At 31.0% G+C, this 22,708-nt stretch overlaps 2 protein-coding genes across 8 annotated transcripts in view; both read right to left on the reverse strand.

The window, feature by feature from the left end:
- Positions 1-8,202, reverse strand: part of LOC145964525 (uncharacterized) — a 194,940-nt gene extending 186,738 nt beyond the window's left edge. For 2 of the 3 annotated variants that reach the window (XM_083087397.1, XM_083087396.1), the window contains exons 1-2: positions 7,900-8,202; positions 7,724-7,818 (exon numbers count right to left, since the gene is read on the reverse strand). In XM_083087397.1, coding sequence (XP_082943523.1) covers positions 7,724-7,785 — 62 coding nt within the window. In that variant the 5' untranslated portion in view covers positions 7,786-7,818; positions 7,900-8,202. Of the gene's footprint in view, positions 1-7,723; positions 7,819-7,899 lie in introns of those variants that run through there. The other variant, XR_014436482.1, reaches the window with a different exon arrangement.
- A 1,060-nt stretch (positions 8,203-9,262) lies between these two features.
- Positions 9,263-16,890, reverse strand: LOC145963935 (uncharacterized). Of its 5 annotated transcripts, XM_083086301.1 has the most exons (10): positions 16,531-16,889; positions 16,022-16,180; positions 13,743-15,835; positions 13,539-13,631; positions 13,341-13,428; positions 12,608-13,209; positions 12,298-12,529; positions 11,162-11,445; positions 10,777-10,824; positions 9,263-9,966 (listed from the first exon to the last, which is right to left on the reverse strand). In XM_083086301.1, exons 1-6 carry the CDS (start codon positions 16,583-16,585, stop codon positions 13,082-13,084), a joined length of 2,616 nt encoding a protein of 871 aa, XP_082942427.1. In that variant the 5' UTR covers positions 16,586-16,889; the 3' UTR covers positions 9,263-9,966; positions 10,777-10,824; positions 11,162-11,445; positions 12,298-12,529; positions 12,608-13,081. The 5 variants fall into 5 exon arrangements, with proteins under 5 accessions (XP_082942427.1, XP_082942426.1, XP_082942424.1 ...); XM_083086300.1 differs by having other exon boundaries at positions 11,162-11,406; positions 12,375-12,529; positions 13,743-16,180; positions 16,531-16,890; XM_083086298.1 differs by having other exon boundaries at positions 12,375-12,529; positions 13,743-16,180; positions 16,531-16,890.
- Positions 16,891-22,708: the final 5,818 nt, after the last annotated feature.

Raw genomic sequence — 22,708 nt, forward strand, 5'->3', positions numbered from 1 at the left:
TCACCCTTATTGTTGCGGTTTTATTGAATCCGCTATGCATTGTCCGCGCGCGAGCGAGACGCCGCTGTTGTTCAAATAAAATTGGCGCGCGGTTCGAAAACGCACCCCTCACCCATCCTCACCCTCGTCCTCGTCTCTCCTCACCATCTCGCATCTCATCCTCCGTCGTCGCGCTCTTCTGTTCATCTTTCAGCCGGTCGCGCGGCCCGCTCGCGAGATCGCGTTTCACGGCGGCATAAATACGGTGAAAGGATTGACGACGTAATGTCGTAATATCCTTTTGTCCTTTGGTCACGTTGCGCTGCCATATATCGAGTCGGTACGTATACGCGACCTTTTACGTGAGCATATTACTACACGAATTTTCCGGATAGCGACAGTCCTCAAAAGCAGTCCGAGCGGCGATTATAAAGCAAATTATAATACAATTATGTATTAAAAGCATCAGAATCAACTATGGAATTTGATATTTTTCACAGGAATTGGAAAATTGTAAATTTAAAAAATGCAAGTTCCCATACACATACTAATTAAATTTTGTCTATATCGATTGTTCAATACGAAATTAATTAAGAAATGGTATTCTACGTGTACACTATATTAAATAATATTTGATTATATGTACGGATGGATGCTTTTATCACAAAGCATATTGTTTTATGATTTAATAAAACACTCGAATAAGATCTTTACAATGGCGTAGAACAAAATGTGTCGCGGGCTATGTTTGAATCCCCGGCGTTCTCGCTGAGAATCCATAAGTTCGTTTCGGAGCAGCGGGGAACGGAAAAAAGGGCGCTTAATAGCCGTCAGCCTCGTGGCTGTTGACTCGTGTAATGAAAATCAAGAGTAATCGAGAGGGCGATGGCTTTTGTCGGGGACGCATGAATTTCGACGGACGACCATTAATTATTCGAAATTAAATATCCTTCGCCAGCTTTAATTAAAATGTTTACGATATCGTTCAACCGGCTTATCGGCGACATTTCGCGCCGTTGATATATTAAAAACAAGCGAATTCATTCATCACGAGCGCGCCGATATTTTTCGCTCACATATTCGACCTGCATAAACCGTAAAAAAAAAAAGGAAAATTATTTTGCCATTAAAAAATACTTTGATCGACCGTGCAAAATCGAATATCTAGCGTAAAGTCTCGTCACGCTTACCGAATCTTCGCTAATTCCTTATTTCAAAATCGACTGGTACAGCTATTCGCGACCTCTCAGGTAATATTCCCGTAATTAAAATTCCGTCTTCTCCCGAAAGCCGGTCCTTCAACCTCCACCACCGCTGACTCTTGCGAGCAAACGATTCTTGTTTGTCTTGCAAACAAAGGGTTTCTCGCGAGGGTCGGAGAAACGTCGCGCGGTAGAATGACGGCGGTCGGCGAGGCAGAGGGAGGGGGAGGAAGAGATAGAAAGGTGGTGCGGTGGAAAACACAGGGGCAGAATTATTACATCTTTTGTTCGAAGGCTCGGAATCGCCCGTTTGCGGAATTACGCGATCGCGATTCAGCCGCGATTGCGGACGCCGAATGCCGGTCGCGGGTCGCCAAAGCCCCTTTGTTAGTTTTGACTAATTTCCGCCGGGTAATCTGCTTCAATTCGGACTGCTCGCGAACGGTGTTCGCGGTCGTTTCATGAAACTGGATATGGTATATTTCACGCTTCTGTGACGGAAATCCTCGCCAGCTACTACAGAGCGATTCTTAATTGCACGTCAGTACTTCAGAATATATTTTTCTATAATTTTCCTATAGTCAATTTTTCTTTCACGTATAAGATAATTCTCTTTTCAATTGTAAAATCAATAATGAATCATTCTACAACATATTTTGCATGCGCTCGTATGATTTTTTCGATAAACTACGAAAAAAATACACACAATCTCTAAGAATTTAATAACATTCAATGATAAACATAGAACAAAAGATTACTATTTTTATTTTTGTTAAATTCCAAATCGATAATTTCTCCATCGGGCAATTAAACCGAGAGATTGCCAGTATATAACAGACTTTAAAATTTAATACCTATTTGACTCTCGCTGCACCGTCGCCGATCTACCCCTTCGGGCGAGTTTAATTCTTGTAGGTCCCATCGGTAACTTTATCGCGAGAAATTGCCACGCTCCGGAAACCGTCGTTACAGCATCGTTACCGTAAGAACTTACTGCGGGCATTGTTACGGCTAATGGTACCGAACTTGGTTAACTTTCAGTTTTACCGTCGATTCGGATTAAGAATTTATGATAACGACTGGTTCTCGGTCTATTATCCACCGCGAAGGGGCGAGCGAGACATTTTCCAGCGTCGCGCTTTAATTACGACACTCGAACAGTTATTTTTCCATCTACGAGGGCATTACATCGCGTTAGGGGATGTTTATCGTTATACCATGTAAGCACTTTTGTGTTTGAGATTGATACAGATGATACGGAGCAAACATAGCGTCGCGTATCTGTCATCGTGGCGAAAAAAGCTTAAAAGCTCTATCACATATCGAAGATTCTTTTTCGCAACTTTGTGAAAAAAATTATTTCATAAAATATCTATTGACTTTTGTAATTTTCGAATTATAAAAATTTTAGTATGTGAAATATAAAATATAAAAATTTTAAACAAATATTCTTTCCTAGCATTTCCAATTTTCCACTTCTTTTCACGATAGCGTGATACAGCTTTAAAAGCTTTCGACGAGGATAAAAACACCGTTGGTCGAAGAAAAGATGCGAGTCTCGTGTGTCATCTAATCCGAGGACCTCCCGCCGACAGGCAATTGCATTAACGAAGAAACATGGCGCGACAGGAGTGAACGCGCGATCAGAGGCCAGAAGTTATAACTCCACTCGACTCTATTTTTATCCTCTCGCCTACCGCTTCCCTCCCCCCCGCCCGAAAGTACACCCGTGGCGTGGCAACTTCTTCGCAGTCGGCTAACTTCTGCTAATAATGGCGAGACATTAATTTCGTGCGATTGGGCCCGGCGGACGGTCGCGACAAAGGCAACAAACGGGATGGCTTGTCGGGGAAGGGGGTGTCTCGAGCGAGATGATCCTCTCTCGCTCTCTCCTCGGCTCTTCCTCGTGCGCGAGCCCTTCCTCGAGCATTCGAATTCTCTCTGCGACGAGACGCGTGAAGAGGAGAAAGAGAGAGAGGAAGACGGAAAGAGAAAGATGCAGCGAGGATGTGCCGTTTTAACCCTTCTTCTTTGCGTCGCGGCCGTATAATCCTTCCCCTCCCCACCGAAATGGAGCGGTCTGTATAATCGCGCCACACTGCTGTTCCCGTGGGAGCCGTTACTCCCGACACGATTCTCCGAAGGACGAAACGACGAAAAGTTTAATGAGTCCGCCTACCGCGCATTCTCGGTCGCTAAGATTACCGCTACCATCGTTCCCTCTTATGATCCTGATTTGCAAGGAGCGCGAGATTTATCCGCGAAGATGACGCGAAAAACATTTTATTCTTTTAATCAATTTAAACAAATTTTTTTTTTTAATTACATTTTTATGCTTGCTTCAATTATGAGCATACAACTGAATTTCTTTAAATTAAGGTTGTACATATGGCTGGCGTTTCTGACATCTTTATCAATTTTTTATTTTTTATTTTAAAATTTGCCTAAAAAGTCATGAGAAATCTTCTTTAAACATAACGCTAATAGAAATTACGTAAGGTCTTTTGTGTTCAATTAATAGTATAACCGGAAAAACATAATAATTCTAGAAAAATACATTTCAAATCAATTCGTATTGTTAATTATTAAACATATAGAAAGAGAAAATATTGTTTACATTTCTTGTGCATTCTCATATACAAGTCGTCTATTAAATTAATTAATTTTGCCTATTTGTCGCTTATTAAATTAATTAATTTTCCGCTTTAAGAGAATCAATTATCATATTGCTTGCATTCGACAAAGTTGGATTGATTGATTAGATCGAAGGATAATCATCAATCATACACGTTAGTTACATGGTGCCATTAGTGCAGTACAATTATGTCGAATGCATCCTATAGTCTATCGAACTTGAAAAGATGTAACGTAAGACCATACTTCGCGACATTTCGCAGCGCAAGCGCCACTAGATACTAATGGGCCATCTTAAATATGTAAGGGTAGCCTGCCCACCGGGTACGGGTAACAATAAACTAACACTTAAGACATACTTCGGGACACAATGCCAAGTCACACCCTTCGCGCTAACGATCTCACGTACGAGCTTCCTACATTGAGTCTCGCATCCACGTGCTAAGAATACTCTAATACGCGAAATTGCTTTCTACAAAATCTACCAGTTATATCTTTATCATTTTGTCAATTAAACATTAATATATATGTATATCTTATTTGATAGGAATAGTTACGTGCAAAATATCTCTCTTTTTCTATTAATTTGCAATATATAAATTATAATAATTATAACTACATAAAAAATATGTTTTATTATATATGTATATATATTTTTTTTAATTTCTAGAAAAAGCTTAAGTGAATTTTGAAATATTTTAATCCTAGTTTTCTTTCAATTTGATCCGGGCCGATTTTTATTTTTATTTTGCTAGAAATTAGTCTCTCTCTCTCTCTCTCTCTCTCTCTCTCTCTCTCTCTCTCTCTCTTTCTTTCTCTGATAGGATATAATTTTTATTTTACGTGCATACGTGTATTTTGGCTAAAAGCCCTAGCATTACGTATTCAAGTCAACCCGTCCAAACAGAGTCTGACAACGACGGGCGCACGTTTACTTTAGAGACGAACGATATGAGCCGCGACTCCGGCGCGCCATAAAAGCTAACAATGATGGAAATATTAGTTCTTAAAGCCGTACGGGGTGTCGTTAACGATTCTCCTGCTGAAGCCGCGACTTCGCGAGAAGTTGCCGCTCCCTCGACGACCGTCGAATTCCTTTACAATTTTTTCGCGCCTTACATCTCTCTCCCCCTCTTTCTCTCTTCTTCCTCCGCACACGATACGAATCACACAGTTATACTTCCTATAATTTCTTTTTCCACTGTAATATCGCGGCCAACTAACGAAAAAGGAGAGCGAATTTGCTTAGCAGTCTTAATCGCATCGTTTGTCCTTCCCGAGTGCTGCCGGTGCACGTTCTAAAGATATAAGCAAAAAATACGCAATAAAAAACGAAATAAATCTTGATGAAAACGACAAAAGACTATACATGTTTTGTTAGACATCATATAAATATATGTATATATATAAAATTTAATATATATTTATAATTTATATTATATTATATATAAATATTATTATATTTTATTAATATATATATATATATATATATATATATATATATATATATAAATGCATTTTCATTATTACATAGAGATTTTTCGAGAAAAATCGCTTGTATTTCCACCTATCTATATATGTGTCGAAAACTGGCAAATATTTTAGGGATAAATGTCAATCATATTATATACAATCTTAGATCAATAGAAATAAAACTTGCAAAAAAAAATCACAAATGTCACGAATCGCGGCAATCAATTCCAATAAATACAAAGCGGAACATTTTTTTGCGTAAACGAAATCTCTTTCGGGATATCCTTAAATTCGGTCTGTCGCGCTGTTTGCGAACGGCTAACCGATAACGCTCGACCATTATAAATTTAAGCGCTTTTAGCGAAAGCTACGTTAGGTCACAGCCGTTTTGCACGCAAACTGCACTTTGCATGCCGCATTCCGGACGGCTTGCCACCCTTGTTTGAGCTGACCAAGTGGTGTTGCGCTCGAAATCCGAATGCATAATTAATCGGGATATCAATTAAAGGCACACCAGTCTCTCCAAGAATTTATCGATTACTTATTTATGTCAATGTATAACAGCTCGTTGATATACATATAAATAAATGACCGGTGCTGGGACTGATCGATAAGTAATAAAATAGAACTAATTTAAAGACGCGTTGTCTTTAATTTATTTTTGATTTAATTTGTTTTTAATTGATTTTTGTTTAATTTAATTCCCTTTTTATAAAGGTTATTTAAATAACCTAAAATTAAAAAACTTAAAGGTTAAAACTAATAAAGGTTATTTAAATAACTAATACTTTAATTATTTTTTGAATTAAAATCCTATTAAAATAACCTTTATTTAAACTTAATTCAAGAATATGATTTTTTTACGTATTCAAAAAACTATATTATTTATATATTTAATTTCTTAATTGTTACATTAATTATATTTATAATTTTATATTCGCCAAAATTTAATTTTCTATCGTTCAGTACACAAAAGATATTAATATTCCGATATTGATATAATCATCATTATTAGTGATTTGATTTCTAATATTATCAATATATACATATATAATACATGACTTTCTACATGAAGTAATGTGATGCGTATTTATATTGCAGCAAAAATTATTTGATCCGTGCTATTGGGCAATAATCCAAAATATACAATGCCGCGTAACCTAACAGTTTATATGTAAAGATTAAATTATTAATTGATCTATTGTGCTTCTCTTTCTCTTTTTCTTTCTCTCTTGTTGTAACATTTAACAGGTAATAAAGAATAATAATAATCATGGCATTACACAACAAACAGTAGATAATTCGAAATAAATCAATAATCAATATTAAATATGATTTTTCAAAAATAGTTGTATTACTTTTCGATGCAAAAATTTATAAGAAATGTACGTAGAAATCGAATAATATATAAAATACTCTCGTATAGCGTGTAGATGTAATAAAAAAATACAGTACAAACTACATATATTTAATTTACACAAAATATTTTCTCCATCAGATATTAATATAATTTTTTCTACCTAAATTTAAATTGACGCTATATCTTTTTTCAATATTTTTACATTAAAAATATCTTGCTTTAAGTATTAAATTATTATTTATAAATTTTACTTATAAATTTTATTTATAAATTTTAATTTATTATTTATGTTCATCTAAGGCTTTTATAAAAAGACAAAAGAGATTTGCATTACATCATTATTTTTTTATATTTAATTAAGCATAATACAATATTTTAATAATAGATTACGGATATTGTTCAAAGCATTTGCTCCACTTTATTCATGATTCATTATATTCGCGTGATTAATTGCTCATTTAATTTGTTCGCAACGATTTAATGTCATCGCGTTATAATGATCACGCTTTGACAAGCGCGTTTCATATCACCTTGAACATTCTAATTAAATAGCGGAAATATACAGAAGAATAGTAAACATGGATATATTAAAATGTAAAGAAAATAAAATTAATATTTATATATTATATTATTAGTATTATAATTATATTCTCTTATATTAGATATTTAAAACCGTAAAATATAATCGATAAAATTTGATTACTTTCTTTTTCTTCTTATTATTTGAAGTATTTAAAATATATAAATTTCACAAAAGAATCCTCGAATTAATATTTGATCGCGAATCAATCGATTCCATAGTGCATATATTAAAAGTATGAGTTTTCAGACCGAGGCGTCCTCCCTTAGTCAATATCGCGATAGGTTAGATACCGACAAGTTAGACAAGTAGTTACCATAATAAAACGATTAGCGATTGAGGGTAAATAAAGATAGATTTACCGATGAACAAGTAACTGACTATATTACCGATTGAGACAAATACCAATGTCGAGTAACGGATCATCGATGAGATAATATTATAAAATAATATAAAAAGATATATATTCGGTAATAAACATGTATGGGTTCATACCTGCACTTCAGGAAAAGCTTGAGATATGCGTAGATGACTTTCATCGATCTCTCTCTCTTCATCGATCATCGATATCATAACCGTTAATGCACTACCTAAAATTATGTATATAATATTTAGTTACACATCTCGACTATATTTTTAATACTGAAATAGTTTTCGAATTTTATTTTTACCTTGTATAAAAGTATCGCAATTAATTTGCGCTATGTCGACAATCCCGATAATTGCACTCTCGACACTTTTCGGAACATTCGCGAAAGATACGAAACGGATTCGAAAGAATCTTCACTTCCCCTCCCCCTCCCTCCGCGCAGATTGGCGGAACATCGATATCGCGATATATTTTCGATCATACGCGGCACTGAATATACTAGGAGATTTTCGACATTTTACGAAACACTTATGATAAATATTCGTTCGTGGGATTCATTTTTACGATAGAAATCGTGAGAAATGTGGAACGGTTTCCGAAGTAATCTGCTCCCCTCCCCCCCCCCCCCGTAGATAGACGAACATTGATATCATGATATTACGATATATTGGCGTTCACGCGGCTAATGGACTACGACTTATGAATTCCCGACACTTTACGAAATACTCGCGATAGATCTTCACTCGCGGGACTCACTTTTAAACAGTAATAATCGTCGGAAAAACGGAGAGAATCGTGATGCGCGCGTACGTGTAAATCGCGAATTTAAAACCTATTGAAGTGAGCGCACATCGAGAATTGCATGTCGAAGTAGCGAGCCAATCACATCGCAGCAATCAAGGTCAGGTTCGTTGAGCATGAATTGCTGTTTAAAATAAATTTAAAAGACAGTGAATCTCGCGCGCGATTATTTATCGTTGGTGTTATCGGGAGTTCGTCGTAATTATGTAATTATCGAGATTGTCGGGCATAGCACAAATTAATACTTTTGTACAAGGTAAAAATAAAGTTCGAAAATTATCTTTGTTGATACTAGAAATATGATCGAGATAACTAAAGATTATATAGATAATTTTAATTATTACAGTAGACTATGGAGATGCGTTCAAAGTAATGGACTTTTCTAGGACGATTCTCTCACAGTGATACTTAATAATATAAAAATACAATTCGTTAGGTTTGTTTCCTTTGCTTGCAATCACCAGAAATGTTTGAATTTAAAACAAGATGACTGTATATACTTTCTAAAAATGAATCATTATATTATCACTGTAATCAGTGCTGTACTTATAACTGCTTGTAATCAGTGAGTATTTATTGTTTTTCAGTGATAATACACTGATTCACTCTAGTGAAAGTAATATATATATTACTTTCACTAGAATGAATCAGTGTATTATCACTGAAAAACAATAAATACTCACTGATTACAAGCAGTTATAAGTACAGCACTGATTAAAGTGATAATACACTGATTCACTTTTAGAGAGTATATATTTATAAAATTTTGTTTGTTGAAAAAGAAAGAAAAATTTGAATGTAAAAATTGCAAGCAAAACAAACAGTCCTTAAAGGAAAGAAAATAAATGAAAAATATTCCACAGTTAGTCTCAATAATTTTTTTAAATATTTTATTTTGCGATTAACAATTTTATTTTGCATGAAATTGTGCTATACAAATATTAACGATTAGAACGCATTCCACGGTTTTGAGACATCGTATATCTGATCACATATCTCTGAACAAAAATGTAAATGTCAACAAAAAACTGATTGCAACGATAGGCATTACCTTGCTTTACATATAAAAAGATTACTGAGGGAGGTCAGATAATTTTTTAAAAATCTAGACTATTTTTTTTCATTATGTTTAAATTTGAACGGCAGTTAGTATAGGAAAAAATTAACTTTAAACATTAACTTTATAATATTATTTTACTGAATTATATAAATCTCTTTTTTATCATTATTATAATAAAAAGATGGGAAATATATTTGCAACAATAAAACAAAATTATTTAAATTTTATAAATTTTATTAACTTATTAATTGTTCATCCAGCAAAAAAGTGGAAAGTTCGCATTACATATAAATTTTATAAAGCATAAAATCTTTCTTGATATTAAAGTGCTTAAAATTCTGTCTACATATTGGATTACTACATATACATTGATCTACATATTGGATTATTTTAACCCGTTAGAAGTTTATCATTTTTAATACAGATCCATATATATAAATATTTTTTTATGTTAATTACAAGCGCATTTACACTTGCATTTTTCGCCCGGCTTGCAATCACATTCATCTGAAAAGAAAAAAGAATATCAGTTATCTGCATAATTTTTTATTATAAAATATACATTGTTATTAAAAAAGAAAAAAACATTTATAAAATTTATAAAATTAATAATTTTTAAATATAATTATTATTAAAATAAACTATTAAATTACTATTAAAATAAAACTCCTACAATATTCTGAAATTATTGCTATTAAAAATTATCACTATTAAAAATTAATACTATTACTATTAAAATAAAACTCCTACAATATTCTAAAATTATTTTGGCCAATATAATTTCCATTTTTAATGCGTGTTTATTTTGTATAATTTAAATTTTACGTAAATGTACGAATCATAAAATTGTGAAAAATAAAGTTGATGAACAAAAAAGACAAAATATATGTAAGCAGGAAAATATTGAATACGTAATATTCCGAGAAGTCTTCTATTACTCATTTTATTACGTATAAAGATCGAAATGACCGAGACGTCGAAACGTCGCGCGAGTAACATTACATGTTATATGCAATTACGCCGCAGCAAAATCGTATCACAAGTCTGCAAAATTACGATGTACGGTACTAAGCTGTACGATGAACTGGCATCGACCGTTATTAGCCAGTCATTGTCCGGGATGAAAAACAAAAATAGTACAGTTATTTATCAGAGTCATTCTTGATATATTAAAGAGACTATATTAAAAAGATTTCTTTGACATAAAAACGAAAAATGAGCTAGACAACTAATCGTAATCGTTAAAAATATGATTTCTCATAATAGAGACACAACGAGTAAATAATGAATTGCGACTAAACTAATTTCTATTATTACCTTTGCATCCGGGTTTGCAACATGAGCAGTTGTCACCGCATTTACAGTCTGTAACAAATTTAAATATTGTATAAATATTACAATGTGTGAAATTAAACGCTGTACATACAATTCGAGAAAAAATATTTAAACATCGTGTATAAATTTCAAAAATTGTGTAATAGTGTATTGACAAAGCACTGTTAAATCAACGGTAATTACAAATCGATAAAAAAAATTACGTCTTTATAAAAAAAAAAACAGATCTTCTTTTATATTTTTCATTATGTATCAATGAGAAATTCCTTTATAAGTTATCAGCAACAATTGAGGAAATGTCATGTCATATCTCATGTCACATCAAATTATCTCTTAATATCTATTAAGAATTTATGAGTACACTCACCCTTGCATTTGTCGCATCCTGGTCCCGGCATCTTGATCAGCTTTTATCGCTTCACTCGTTGAAGTTTAAACTCTCGTGGTACGCAGCAGAATGCTCACTTTGCTAATACGACGTCGCGGCTTCGAATTTATCGATCGTTCCCCACCACGGCTGGGCTTGGTTCCGAACGGATTGACAAGCGTAACGCGCGGCGTGTGCAATCGTCAACATGCGTGCCATGTGCAATTCTGGGGCCGTGGGCAACTCTGTAGGCACGGGTTTACTAAGAAAACTTGTTGAACAAGCTGCGTAAATGAAAAAAACACACATATATACACTTCTATATAATTCTCTAAATGATTCATCAATTACTAGAGCATGTAGTAGATAATGTGTGAAAGCTATCTTATATATGAATAATTTTCACAATATTGTATTAAATGATTATTTGTCAAAATAACATTTAATTTATGACTTGTTATAAGACAACTTTTTAAAAACAATATAAGAAATAAAATATCATATTTAGATTAAAAGATATAAAAGTCTATATTTTTTAATATAATTTTAATATATTCGCGTTTCTTTTTTTTCTACCTATTTAATTCTTCAATTTATTCTGATATATATAATCTTTTATATTTTGTCTGTAAAGAATTTAATCTATAATATAATCATTAATTTTTATTTCATCCAAATTAAATATTTAATATAAAAGATAGTTGCAAAGAATAAAAATTACTTGTATAGAAAATAATTTTCATGCATTATCTAATTATAACAATCTTATTTTATCATAAACAAACTATTTAGAGAATTAAATATTTATATATACATTTTTCATGGAGCTTTAACGTCTATTGTATACATAAGGAAATGAAACGTTGTCTAAAATTTAAAAAAAATTTAGATCATGTGCGCTATATCAAGGACAAGCAAATCACGTAGTAATATGTCCTCGTGCAACAAAATCTGCTTCCTGTTCATATAATTAAAAATTAAATGTCCGCGCTATTGACAGATCTCGAAAATATTAATGATCTGCGATATGACGGTCCTGTCATGTCACTAGCGTATTAAACCAATCACGAGAATTGCAGAGAACGCAGTATTGTCCCGTTTTACGCAACATCGATAACGAGAAAAACTTCTCCTACGTTCTAGAATATGCAGTTGTAAATTTCCATGCATTGATTCATCCTACGAAATATTTCTATTTGGTCTTATTAGTCACATCGTTTTTCATGACGAATCTTAGGATGTTCTCTTCGATATTCGTTATTCTCATTAAAATGATTTGTGTTCACTTTTATTATTTTTTACTCGAGATTTATATTACTTCGTCCGTAATGCATCTTTTGCAACATTCTGAGCACTCTCAACAGATCTCTGCAATAACAATATAATATTTATATATAATAAAATATATATATATAATATATTTAAAAATTAGGTTAATAAACTTACTGTTAGACAAAAATGAGAATAGAATAGATTGCTGCAGATAATTTTTGAATGAGTATTTTTCTCTTTTTCAGATCTATTTTATTTTTCAAAAAATAAACTATGAAAAATATATTTATTCTTGTGTGTCAATATAGCAAAAGTAAGAATTTTAATTGTGCAATATAATTATAACTGTAATTAAATTCTTAAGAAAAAGACTATTCAATTACTTGAAACAAAATAGCTTATAGTAAAATAAGAAAACGCAAAATAATTGGTGATGAGAAGAAAATAATTTAAATTGCACATTTAATGAAACATCTTACATCTCATATATAAAAAGATTACAAGATATACAACTTTTAAAATTAAAAGATATAAAACTTTTATGAAAATATAAATTAACATGTATTATATTTCATTCTTTATAATGTATCATCGATCTTCAATCAACAGAAAATAGATTTAGAGTAAATAATATTAGAATATTAGCTATTAATTTTTTTGTATACGAGAAAAGCATGTTTTACGAGCTGTTTGCTCGATATGCACGGATTCTTCTGCGGAATCGTAATGAATTTCAGGTTGCTTTAAATAATCTGTTTGAACTGATTTTATTCGACCTGAAATAATGTGATACAAAAATTAAATTGTAAATATTGTTCCTGAAATCATGAACTCTTTAAAAAAAAAACTATGTTCATATTCATGTATGCAAAAATAATTAATTCGTGGTTTATAAATATAATATTACCTTCGTGTCGAATCACAACTTTATCTTTTGTCGAACGCAACAATTCGTTTATGCGGTTTCCCACTTTTTGATTTTTTGTTTCTTTTATCTAAATAAAATTATTATATCGTTACAGTTATATTGTATTTTAAATGTTCAAATTTAAATATTTCAAATTTTTGATATATAAATGAGATTTTTGATATACAAATTACATACCGTGCGTACGTGTGATGGGAGCTTATAACACACTTTCGGATGTAAAAAATTATCAGGTGTATTTTCATCTCCTACTACTGTTTTTGTCATTGTCTGAAATAATATAAAATATGATACATGTATGATTTCAATACATCTTGCAAACAATAACTTGTATTTATAATAATCTAAATTGTATTTATACTTTTATTAATATTCGCTTACCTCTTTTGGCTGTTTTGGAGATAGTCGAAATTTCACTTTCGGTTTTGGGCTAGGAGACCGCATTTGTTTTTTTTTAGCTGTTAATAGGTTTTCGTTCGTTTTAGGTCGTAAATTTTTCATCAGCTGAGGATCCGTACCTTTTATATACATTCCAACTGGTGATACTACATGATCATAATTTTCTATTTGTTGATAAATGCTTTTTGGGTGTGGACTAACATTCTTTTTTTTATTCATTCCCATTACTAGATTAGGTGAAGTAAAGTATGTGCGCTTTGGCTTACAACTCTTAATAGGCGTTTTTCCGGGAGTCACAAATAATTTTGGCTTTGAAACCATTTTATTAGTAGAACATTTCATCGGTGAAGGACTTCTTTTCTTTTTCATTCTTGAAAACTTTGATACTCCTAATGTCGCATTCTCGATTTTACCTCCTAAATGACGAAAACCGAAATCTTCTCTGGACATCTCCTTTGTTCGATCTTTTTTGTCAGGAATATGAGAATTGCTCGATCCAGTTCGAAATAAATTCAGTACAGATTTATGTTTTTCCAAATACTCTTGATATCTCTTAACAGACATTAATGTTTCTATGAATTTAATGTCGCTAGTCGATGAGGATTCATTGATGACGATCTCTGGGCATATTTGTTTCGTCGGCTCCGAATTCGTGTCGATTTCCATCATTACCTTTGCCGTATCGAGACATCTTTGTCTCTTTTTTGCGATTTCATACATGAGCGTATTTTCTAAATCATCTGGTTCAATCATTTCATAAGATTTATTATGTCGAGTCAATTGCTTAAATGTATCAGGTACTTTCTTTGAATCTTTATTGTGTTTTTCGTGTGTAAACAATCTAGATTGAAGATTTTGTGCTTCAGGTACTTTATATTGGCTTGTTAAATCCAAGGTAAACATTGCAGCTTTCTTGAGTTGTTCACGAATGTCGAATGAGCTTTCCAAAGAAGCCATTTGATTTTCACATTCATGTAAAATGCTATCTAGATTTTGTAAGGGAGGCTGTGATGGATTTTTTTCTTTTATTGGGACACTTTTGCATTCGTCAGCATAAAATTTTTCGCAAAATGCCTCTAAAGATTCAAATGTACTTGTGCTATCATGCAATGGACCTTTTGCGTTATATGAAATATTTTTGAGCATATACTGACAAGTTTTCTTCGGACTTTTAATATTACGTCGAGTTGGCGTGGTTAAGCCTTTATCTCGAGATATAAAAGTATCAAGAGATTTTTGGAAAGGAGATTTAAGTCCTTGACTTCTTCGTCTCATACAAATTGTCGACATTCTTTGAGGAGACTGAGGCCAATCTGGAATAGTCTCATCCTCTATAAATTTACACATTTTTCGAAGTTCTTCAGTTAATCTACATAAGCTAACATCTGGATATTCTAATTGTGCACAAGAATCATCATTTATAACTGATTCTTCAATAATCGTTAGTAACCTTTCTGTAAAAGTTTGAGGTGAATTATAAAAATTTGCAGACAAACGCCTCAGCAAAGGTTCTTGTACAGCTGCCTCTTTCAATGGCTTTTGATGTTCCAATGATTGTAAAAATGTTTTTAATTCAAAAGAATTAAATTGCTCTTTTGAACTAGTCTCGCTGCTTGTTGAATTGCAATTATGATCTTTTTCAAGAAGATGGGAATTCTTATTTGATAAAATAGAAGGCTTTGACAATGATAATGGATCAAATAGAGTAACTGTATCAATTTTTTCATGACTATTTTTCCTTGTAATAGTATTTATAGGTTTTATACAAAAGTAATTGGTTTTAATATTATGATTTTTATCTCTCTTCAAATTACTATTAAGTATACTGCAGCTTTTAGACCTTTGAAGTCTGTTGTTAATTACATCTTGATCTTTTGTTGCTATGATTGTATCTTCCAGTGAATTTAATGACATAGCATATACACGATCTCTAATTAAATTACATTGTATCTCTACAGTTTTTTTATTTAAGTGTTGAGACTCAATATCTCTGCTAACTTTAATTTCAGAGAACATGGAATCAATTTTATTCGAATATTCTTCAAAAGTATGATGTTCCTTGCTTAGCTGCTCATCTTGAAATAGATTAATACATTTATTTAAATCAGGTTTCAATGATAAATATGATGTTTCATCCGACACACTCAATGTATCTCTTAATAAATGTTGATTGGAATGTTGATTGTCACATATGATATTATGATTATCCTTGACAATCTTGCACAGATCAGATGAAATACATTGTTGATTGTCTAAATTACCTGCTATAATAATGGAACCCGCACGAGATTCATTACTATTTAGATGACTCTCCTTATCACTTTCATATTGCTTATTTCTTATAGAATTAATATCTGAGTTATCGTCTAAGTCTTTTTGAGATGTAATCGAATTCTGTCTTTCCTCAAATGTTGTTTGACCTGTAAACATGTATATTTATTTGAGAGACGATATTATTATATATATTAAATATCTACCTATAATAAGTGTAAGATGAAAGAAAATGTTATATCTAAAATTCAACTTATAATAAACTATAAAATAAAAGTAAATGTATATCTAAAATTGAATGTTTACATAATTAATTTATGGAAAGTTTCTTGATATGCGAAATATATAGTAATAATATAACGTACCACACTTTGTATATTATACGTATATTTAATGTATCATGAATTATAGATTGTTTAAAACTGACTTAACAATACAATAGATTTCACTTAAATTTCAGTTGTAAAGTACATACACAGAAAAGCATTATTATACGTACGAAAACTGGTCAAGGAATCTGTGAAATCATCAGCACGTCTTCGTCGAGTGCTCATTTTAACTTTGTTTTTTCGCAGAGTATAACAACCTTAATACAAAAATAAATCGATCTTTGCATTCAATTCTTTCAAAGATTCAAGAAAACATGAGACACCTGTAACGGTTAATCAAATTTACACCGTTCACCTATTTTTGAACAGTCAGGTGCACCAACTTATTTGATCACGTGTAATAAGAATATCGGCCCGCTTTTATCCATAGAAAGAAAAAATAATAGAGAGGAATGTTGCTAATATAATATATTGGACAAATACGATTTGCATCAAAATTAATGATTCAAAAGTCGGAAAAATTAAATTCAAAAAAAGAAAAAGATATTTTTATGTCTTGCTCTGACATTTTTTATTAATTCAAACAGAAGAAGGAGAGAGAGAATTTCTATGGCTGAGTTCCCACTGAGCGCGTCACGCGTCGCGTCATCCAGCGCGAGCCAATCAAAACATCCCATTGTAATAACACGGAAAACATGTTATTACAATGGGATGTTTTGATTGGCTCACGCTGGTTGACGCGACGCGTGACGCGCTCCGTGGGAACTCAGCCTATCTCGCATGCTGTCTGACCAGAGAGAAGACTGAGGCCGGTATTCATAGTCCGTTCTTATATTTAAGATCGTCTTAAGAACCCATTCAACCAATCAAATAGCTGCAATGCGGTCATTGATTGGTTGAATGGGTTCTTAAGACGATCTTAAATATAAGAACGGACTATGAATACCGGCCTGAGAGATGTCATGGCCTGTTTTTAGGTGATCCCTGAAAGCGATACTCCCTCTATGGACATTGAAAACGTGAACATGAACTACAAAGCCAATGTCCATGAATGTTCTCAGAGGGTAATATATAATGTGCACAATTTCTAGTTTTGTTCCGTGCTATGTGCACCAAATGCCGGTAGCACCAGAGTATAACAATCATTATTTTGAAAATAATATATAAATATGATAAATAATAATTTTTATAAAAATAATTTTTATAAATTACTTACCTATATGTGTATGTATGTGTGTCCATACGTTGTCCAAATGATTTTAAATATAAGAATATACTATATGAATATCGGCGTATGTTACCGCCGGCATAGCTCTCAAGTTCATGAGAGTACTGAAATCTCCTCACCTGGCAAATTCCTTCGTTAAGGCGGAGATACAGGGGAGGAAAAATTGAGGAGGAAAAATTTTTTTATTTTTTTTAATACAGTTTTTAAACAGAGAATATAATACATATAAAAAATATATATATTATATAATTATAATATATACAACGTAAATTATAATTAATTTGCAATTACATAAAAAACACATTACAAAATATTAAATTATGTAATATAAAAATAATTACATTACAAATATATATATTACAAAATTTAATGCAGAATATATAAAATACAATGCATTAGAAATATGTATTACAAAATATAATACAAATTTAATATAAACTATAATTTTAATATAAACTATAATTTTAAACTTAATACAAAATAAAATTAATTACACGAAAGTATCCAAAGTATACGTATAATATAAAATTCATTAAAAATTTTTACATAGACCAGACAAGATGATTAGTGATTATTAATTACGCGATATTTATTATTAATAATCGACATAGAATAATAGAATTTAATTAGTTTTATATAAATAACGTATAAACGTAAATAATCATGATCAAAAGAGTCATTAATAAAATTATTGATCATTTCTTCGATTGTAGAACAAAGTATTTGCATTATTGACGCATTTCGTGCAGACCATGAAAAGAAATATTTAAAACGTGTAAAGATAGAACAAACTTTGATGTAAATCAAAGATTAAATTACAAAATAAATTGCGATCTAAAATTCGCGAGAAAACGCAACGAATAAATAAATCGACAATAATCGAATATTCAATTGCGAGATACGCATAATTTTTATAATATAATAATCGAATCAATAGACACGCATGCGATATAATTATTATCACACAAATGTTGACAGACGAAGATATTTTAGCAAACATTTGTGATCCGTATTGTTTATGAACATAAAATTCACTGTCCGATTTATTTGCGATTAATATATACGCGACTTTATACGAATTTTACGATTGAGAATAAAAGATATATCCTATTTCGCGCATGATTAGCTGAATAAGAAGAAATGAGCTCTATAAGCTTTAAAATATAATTAAAAATCGCGTTGTGGCCACGTTTAATAGAAAATAATGGAACGAATGATTTTCATTAATATAGCTATCGATCGTCTTTTAAATTATAGAAGAAAATATTTGCACTACCAGCATTTTGCACGAACTATTAAAAACAATACTCAAAGACGTGATAAGATAAACAAAGCTTCAATGTATAAGTCAACGATTAAATTATAAGATAAATCGCAATTTAAAATTAACGAGAAAACGCGACGAATAAATAAGTCGATAATATGCGGAATATTTGATCGCGATACGTATAATTTTTATAATATAATAATCGAAGCGCCCTCAATAGACACGCGCGCGATATAATTATTATCACACAAAGGCGAAGATATTTCGACAGACAATTTGAGGTCTGTAATGTTTGCGAATATATAATTCATCGACTGATTTACGTGCGAATTTTTATAAGATAAATCGCGATAAAACGCAACGAATAAATAAATCTATAATATTCAAAATAATCGATGCGCATAAATTGCGCATAAATTTTATAATATAATTCGACGCCACTTGATACGCGGATGACATACCGGTAATATCCGATAAAAAGAGGAGCAACCTTAAAAATGGAGAACGATATTAACATCTTGTTTCTACATCAGATTTCGCAAGATCAATTTGCGAAGAAAAGTTAAGTGATCCATTGAACGTCGGGAACTTCACTGTAGGAGGGAACGAATCCCGGATCTTCCGGACTATTCCCAATAGCAATGATTTCAGTAATAAATCAAGGACAATTATCCCTCGTCATTATCTTCAATTCTCGAAATTGATATTCACGTCAGAAGACATGTTCTTACATTATTAAGAAATATATTTCTTCATTGAAAAATAAATGGATATAACAATTTTTTTTTATAGAAATGTGATTACGAACGATTATATTTATAAATAATAAAATACATGCATCATTGGAGCTTGTGTTAAATGTGCGAACACATAATTTGGGGTACCGTTTGCGCGCGCGAGACGAATCGAACCCGATAACAGCAAGATTTAAAAAATTTCAATTCGAATAGTGTGCAAAATAAAATAAATGAAATAGTTTTAAATATATAATTAATTCTAGATTAATTCTCTAGATTTTTATTCTTATAACGTTTAAATTAATAATTTTTTTCTTTTAATCAATATCTTACTGATATAGGGGTACCCATTCGATTCGTCTCTAAATTTTTAAGTATTCGCACATTTTATGTAACATTCATATATAATTTCGCGTATATATAATATATCATATTAATAAAAATTATAAAAATATTTTGGATACGTTAATTTGTGCATGTATTTTATTATACATATATATAAAATGGTATATATCTAAAAAATAATATTCTAAAATGGCGATGGATGTCCAATACCTGCAAATAGTTTCTTAAAAGAAACTAAAAACTAATATTAATATCCCCAGTACCTAAAAATAATTTTTCAAATGATAATTAATTAATAATTAATAAAATATATTCGTTCGTAATCCAAAGTCCAGTATTCCAGTAATCCAGTATTCCAGTAATCCAGTAAATCCAGTATTTTTATCCAAAAAGTTAATAAGAACTAATTATAATATGAAATTACTTGAAAAATAGAAATTTATACACAACGCTATATCCATATTTAATCTACTATTAAATATTTCTGGCATTAGGCAATAATAATACCAATCCTAATAATGACAGAACATTTTTAACGAAGAAAAGAATAGATGCATTTCTCTCACATCTGAATATATATTATTTAAATTAATTCGACTTTAAAGAAGCGTATGGCGTTCGTCGTTGAATGACCAGCGAAATCATTGCTGTCGGAAATTGCCAGGAAAACCTGGGATTAGTTCCATTCCTACAATAAAAATCCCCAATTTTCAACAGGGCACCGAACTAGACGTCGCGAATGGATCTTACAAGAACCGATGAGAAATAATTCTCCATAATGAAAATCGTTTCGACTCCTTGGCGGTACGAGTCACGCAACTTTCATTAACGTTTATCTAACGAAAGGAACAACGATAACTCTTTTATTAATCTCGTATAAGAATACGAAAAGAACGCGGGAAAAACACGGTGTTTTCGCAACCGTAATTTATTAATTTATTTATGAATATTTTCCGATACGAAATTCGCAAAATACACAAATATAACCGAAGAAACAAATTATTAAATTCATAATAATTAATGATTATTAGAATCTCGCGATTCTATAATATCGAAGGTGATCGTTAAATTTTGTGAAGCTAATATTTCGTAATAATCGTTGACTTATGACATCGAATTTTCACATTCTTATTCCATATTTCTTTATATTTAATTAACAATATTTAGCAATATTATTTGACGAGAGAGACAGCGATAAGATTCTTTATTAATTCAATCTCGTTTAAAAACGCAAAAAGAACGCGGAAAGAGCACGGTATTTTCATAATCATAATTTATTAATTTATTTTACGATTATTTAGTTACGCGCGATATGGAATTCATAAATAGATAAATCTAACGAAAAGCATATCATTAAATTTATAATAATTTGACTCGCGATTCTATAACGAAGGCGTTCGTCAAATTTTGTAAAGCTTATATTTGATCAAGCTTCGATGTAAATCAAAGATTAAATTACAAAATAAATCAAATTAATTAAAATTTGCAAGAAAACACGACGAATAAATAAATCGACAATATTCGGAATATTCGATTGGGATATGCATTGGGATAATTTTTATAATATAATAATCGAAGCCCTTAATAGACACGCGATATAATTACTAACACCTACAAGTGCCGATTTATTTGCGATTAATACACAATTTTATATAAATGTCGCGATTGAAAAAATATATATTGAAAATGCACAATTGTATTGTATTTCCAATGATAATATCAATATTAGATTATAATTAATATACAATTATAACTATTTACAATTTACAAGTTTATGATGCTATCAATATGAAATAAATATATTCAATTTATTCAAATGTTTAATAACATAAATAATTTGATATTGACAGCATTAACATTTGGATTTAATATTATTCAACTTAATCCACATATATTTTTAATATATTTTTTAAATAAAATATAACATGTTAAGATATTTCTTAAACATTAATAATTATGCAATTTCTTTAATATTCCTGAAAATTTTGATAATTTAAATTTTATTTTTAAAATATTTTTATTTTTATTTTTAACATGTTATATTTATTTTTACAACAATTTTAAAAATAAATTCAATTAAATTTTTTTAAATAATTTTAATTTCCAGGATTTCTAGGATTATTGGAATATTAAAAGAATTGAAAGAAATAATGATCTTAACAACCCTATGAGTCCTAACAACCCTATGATCTTAACAATCCTATGAGCCCTAACAACCCTACTTCCTGATTAAAATTATTCGAGATTTGGGGAGCCTATCTCTAATCATATATATTTTAATCAATGCCCTAATCGCGTGCGAGCTTTTCTTCAGGCCAGTTGACCCTACCTTTCGTTGATCCTGGCCACTTTCTCGCTTGATCTCTAATCAGAGATCGAAAGAGGAGATAAACACTCCTTTGCCGGTTAATTATCGACAAATGAGCGTAAATATTTCACGCTCACCGTAACGATCGTTCGATTTTACGATCGTTCGTTAAATATTTGAATACAGCTTTTTATTTTAACTTTAAAATAAAGCCAAATTACTACAAATTTCTATATATTATATTAGACTGCTAACACGGTCATATAGTAAGTCATTTATTATCATGTTACAAGTTATTTAATGAATTAATCATTTGGCTTTATATTAAGTTAAAGTAAAGTTTAAAACTAATATCTATAAATAAATTCTACGATGGATGAGCTAAAAAATTAGAATAAGATAAATGCGCGTTATAAAAATAAAGTAGTATCAGAAATTGATAAAATTGATAAAATTATTAATA

This window comes from Camponotus vicinus, unplaced genomic scaffold (assembly GCF_025532165.1).
Source record: "Camponotus vicinus isolate PSW18456_S1 unplaced genomic scaffold, iyCamVici1.0 SCAF_13, whole genome shotgun sequence".
NCBI lineage: Eukaryota > Metazoa > Arthropoda > Insecta > Hymenoptera > Formicidae > Camponotus > Camponotus vicinus.

Bases quoted from the DNA above. Each gene is read 5' to 3' on its own strand.
- LOC145963935 (XM_083086300.1), bottom strand. From the start codon at position 16,585: ATGAGCACTCGACGAAGACGTGCTGATGATTTCACAGATTCCTTGACC. The intron at 16,181-16,530 runs GTACGTATAATA...ACATGTTTACAG, and splicing joins AGATTCCTTGACCAGTTTTC to GTCAAACAACATTTGAGGAA. The intron at 13,632-13,742 runs GTAAGCGAATAT...ATATTATTTCAG, and splicing joins CTCCAAAACAGCCAAAAGAG to ACAATGACAAAAACAGTAGT.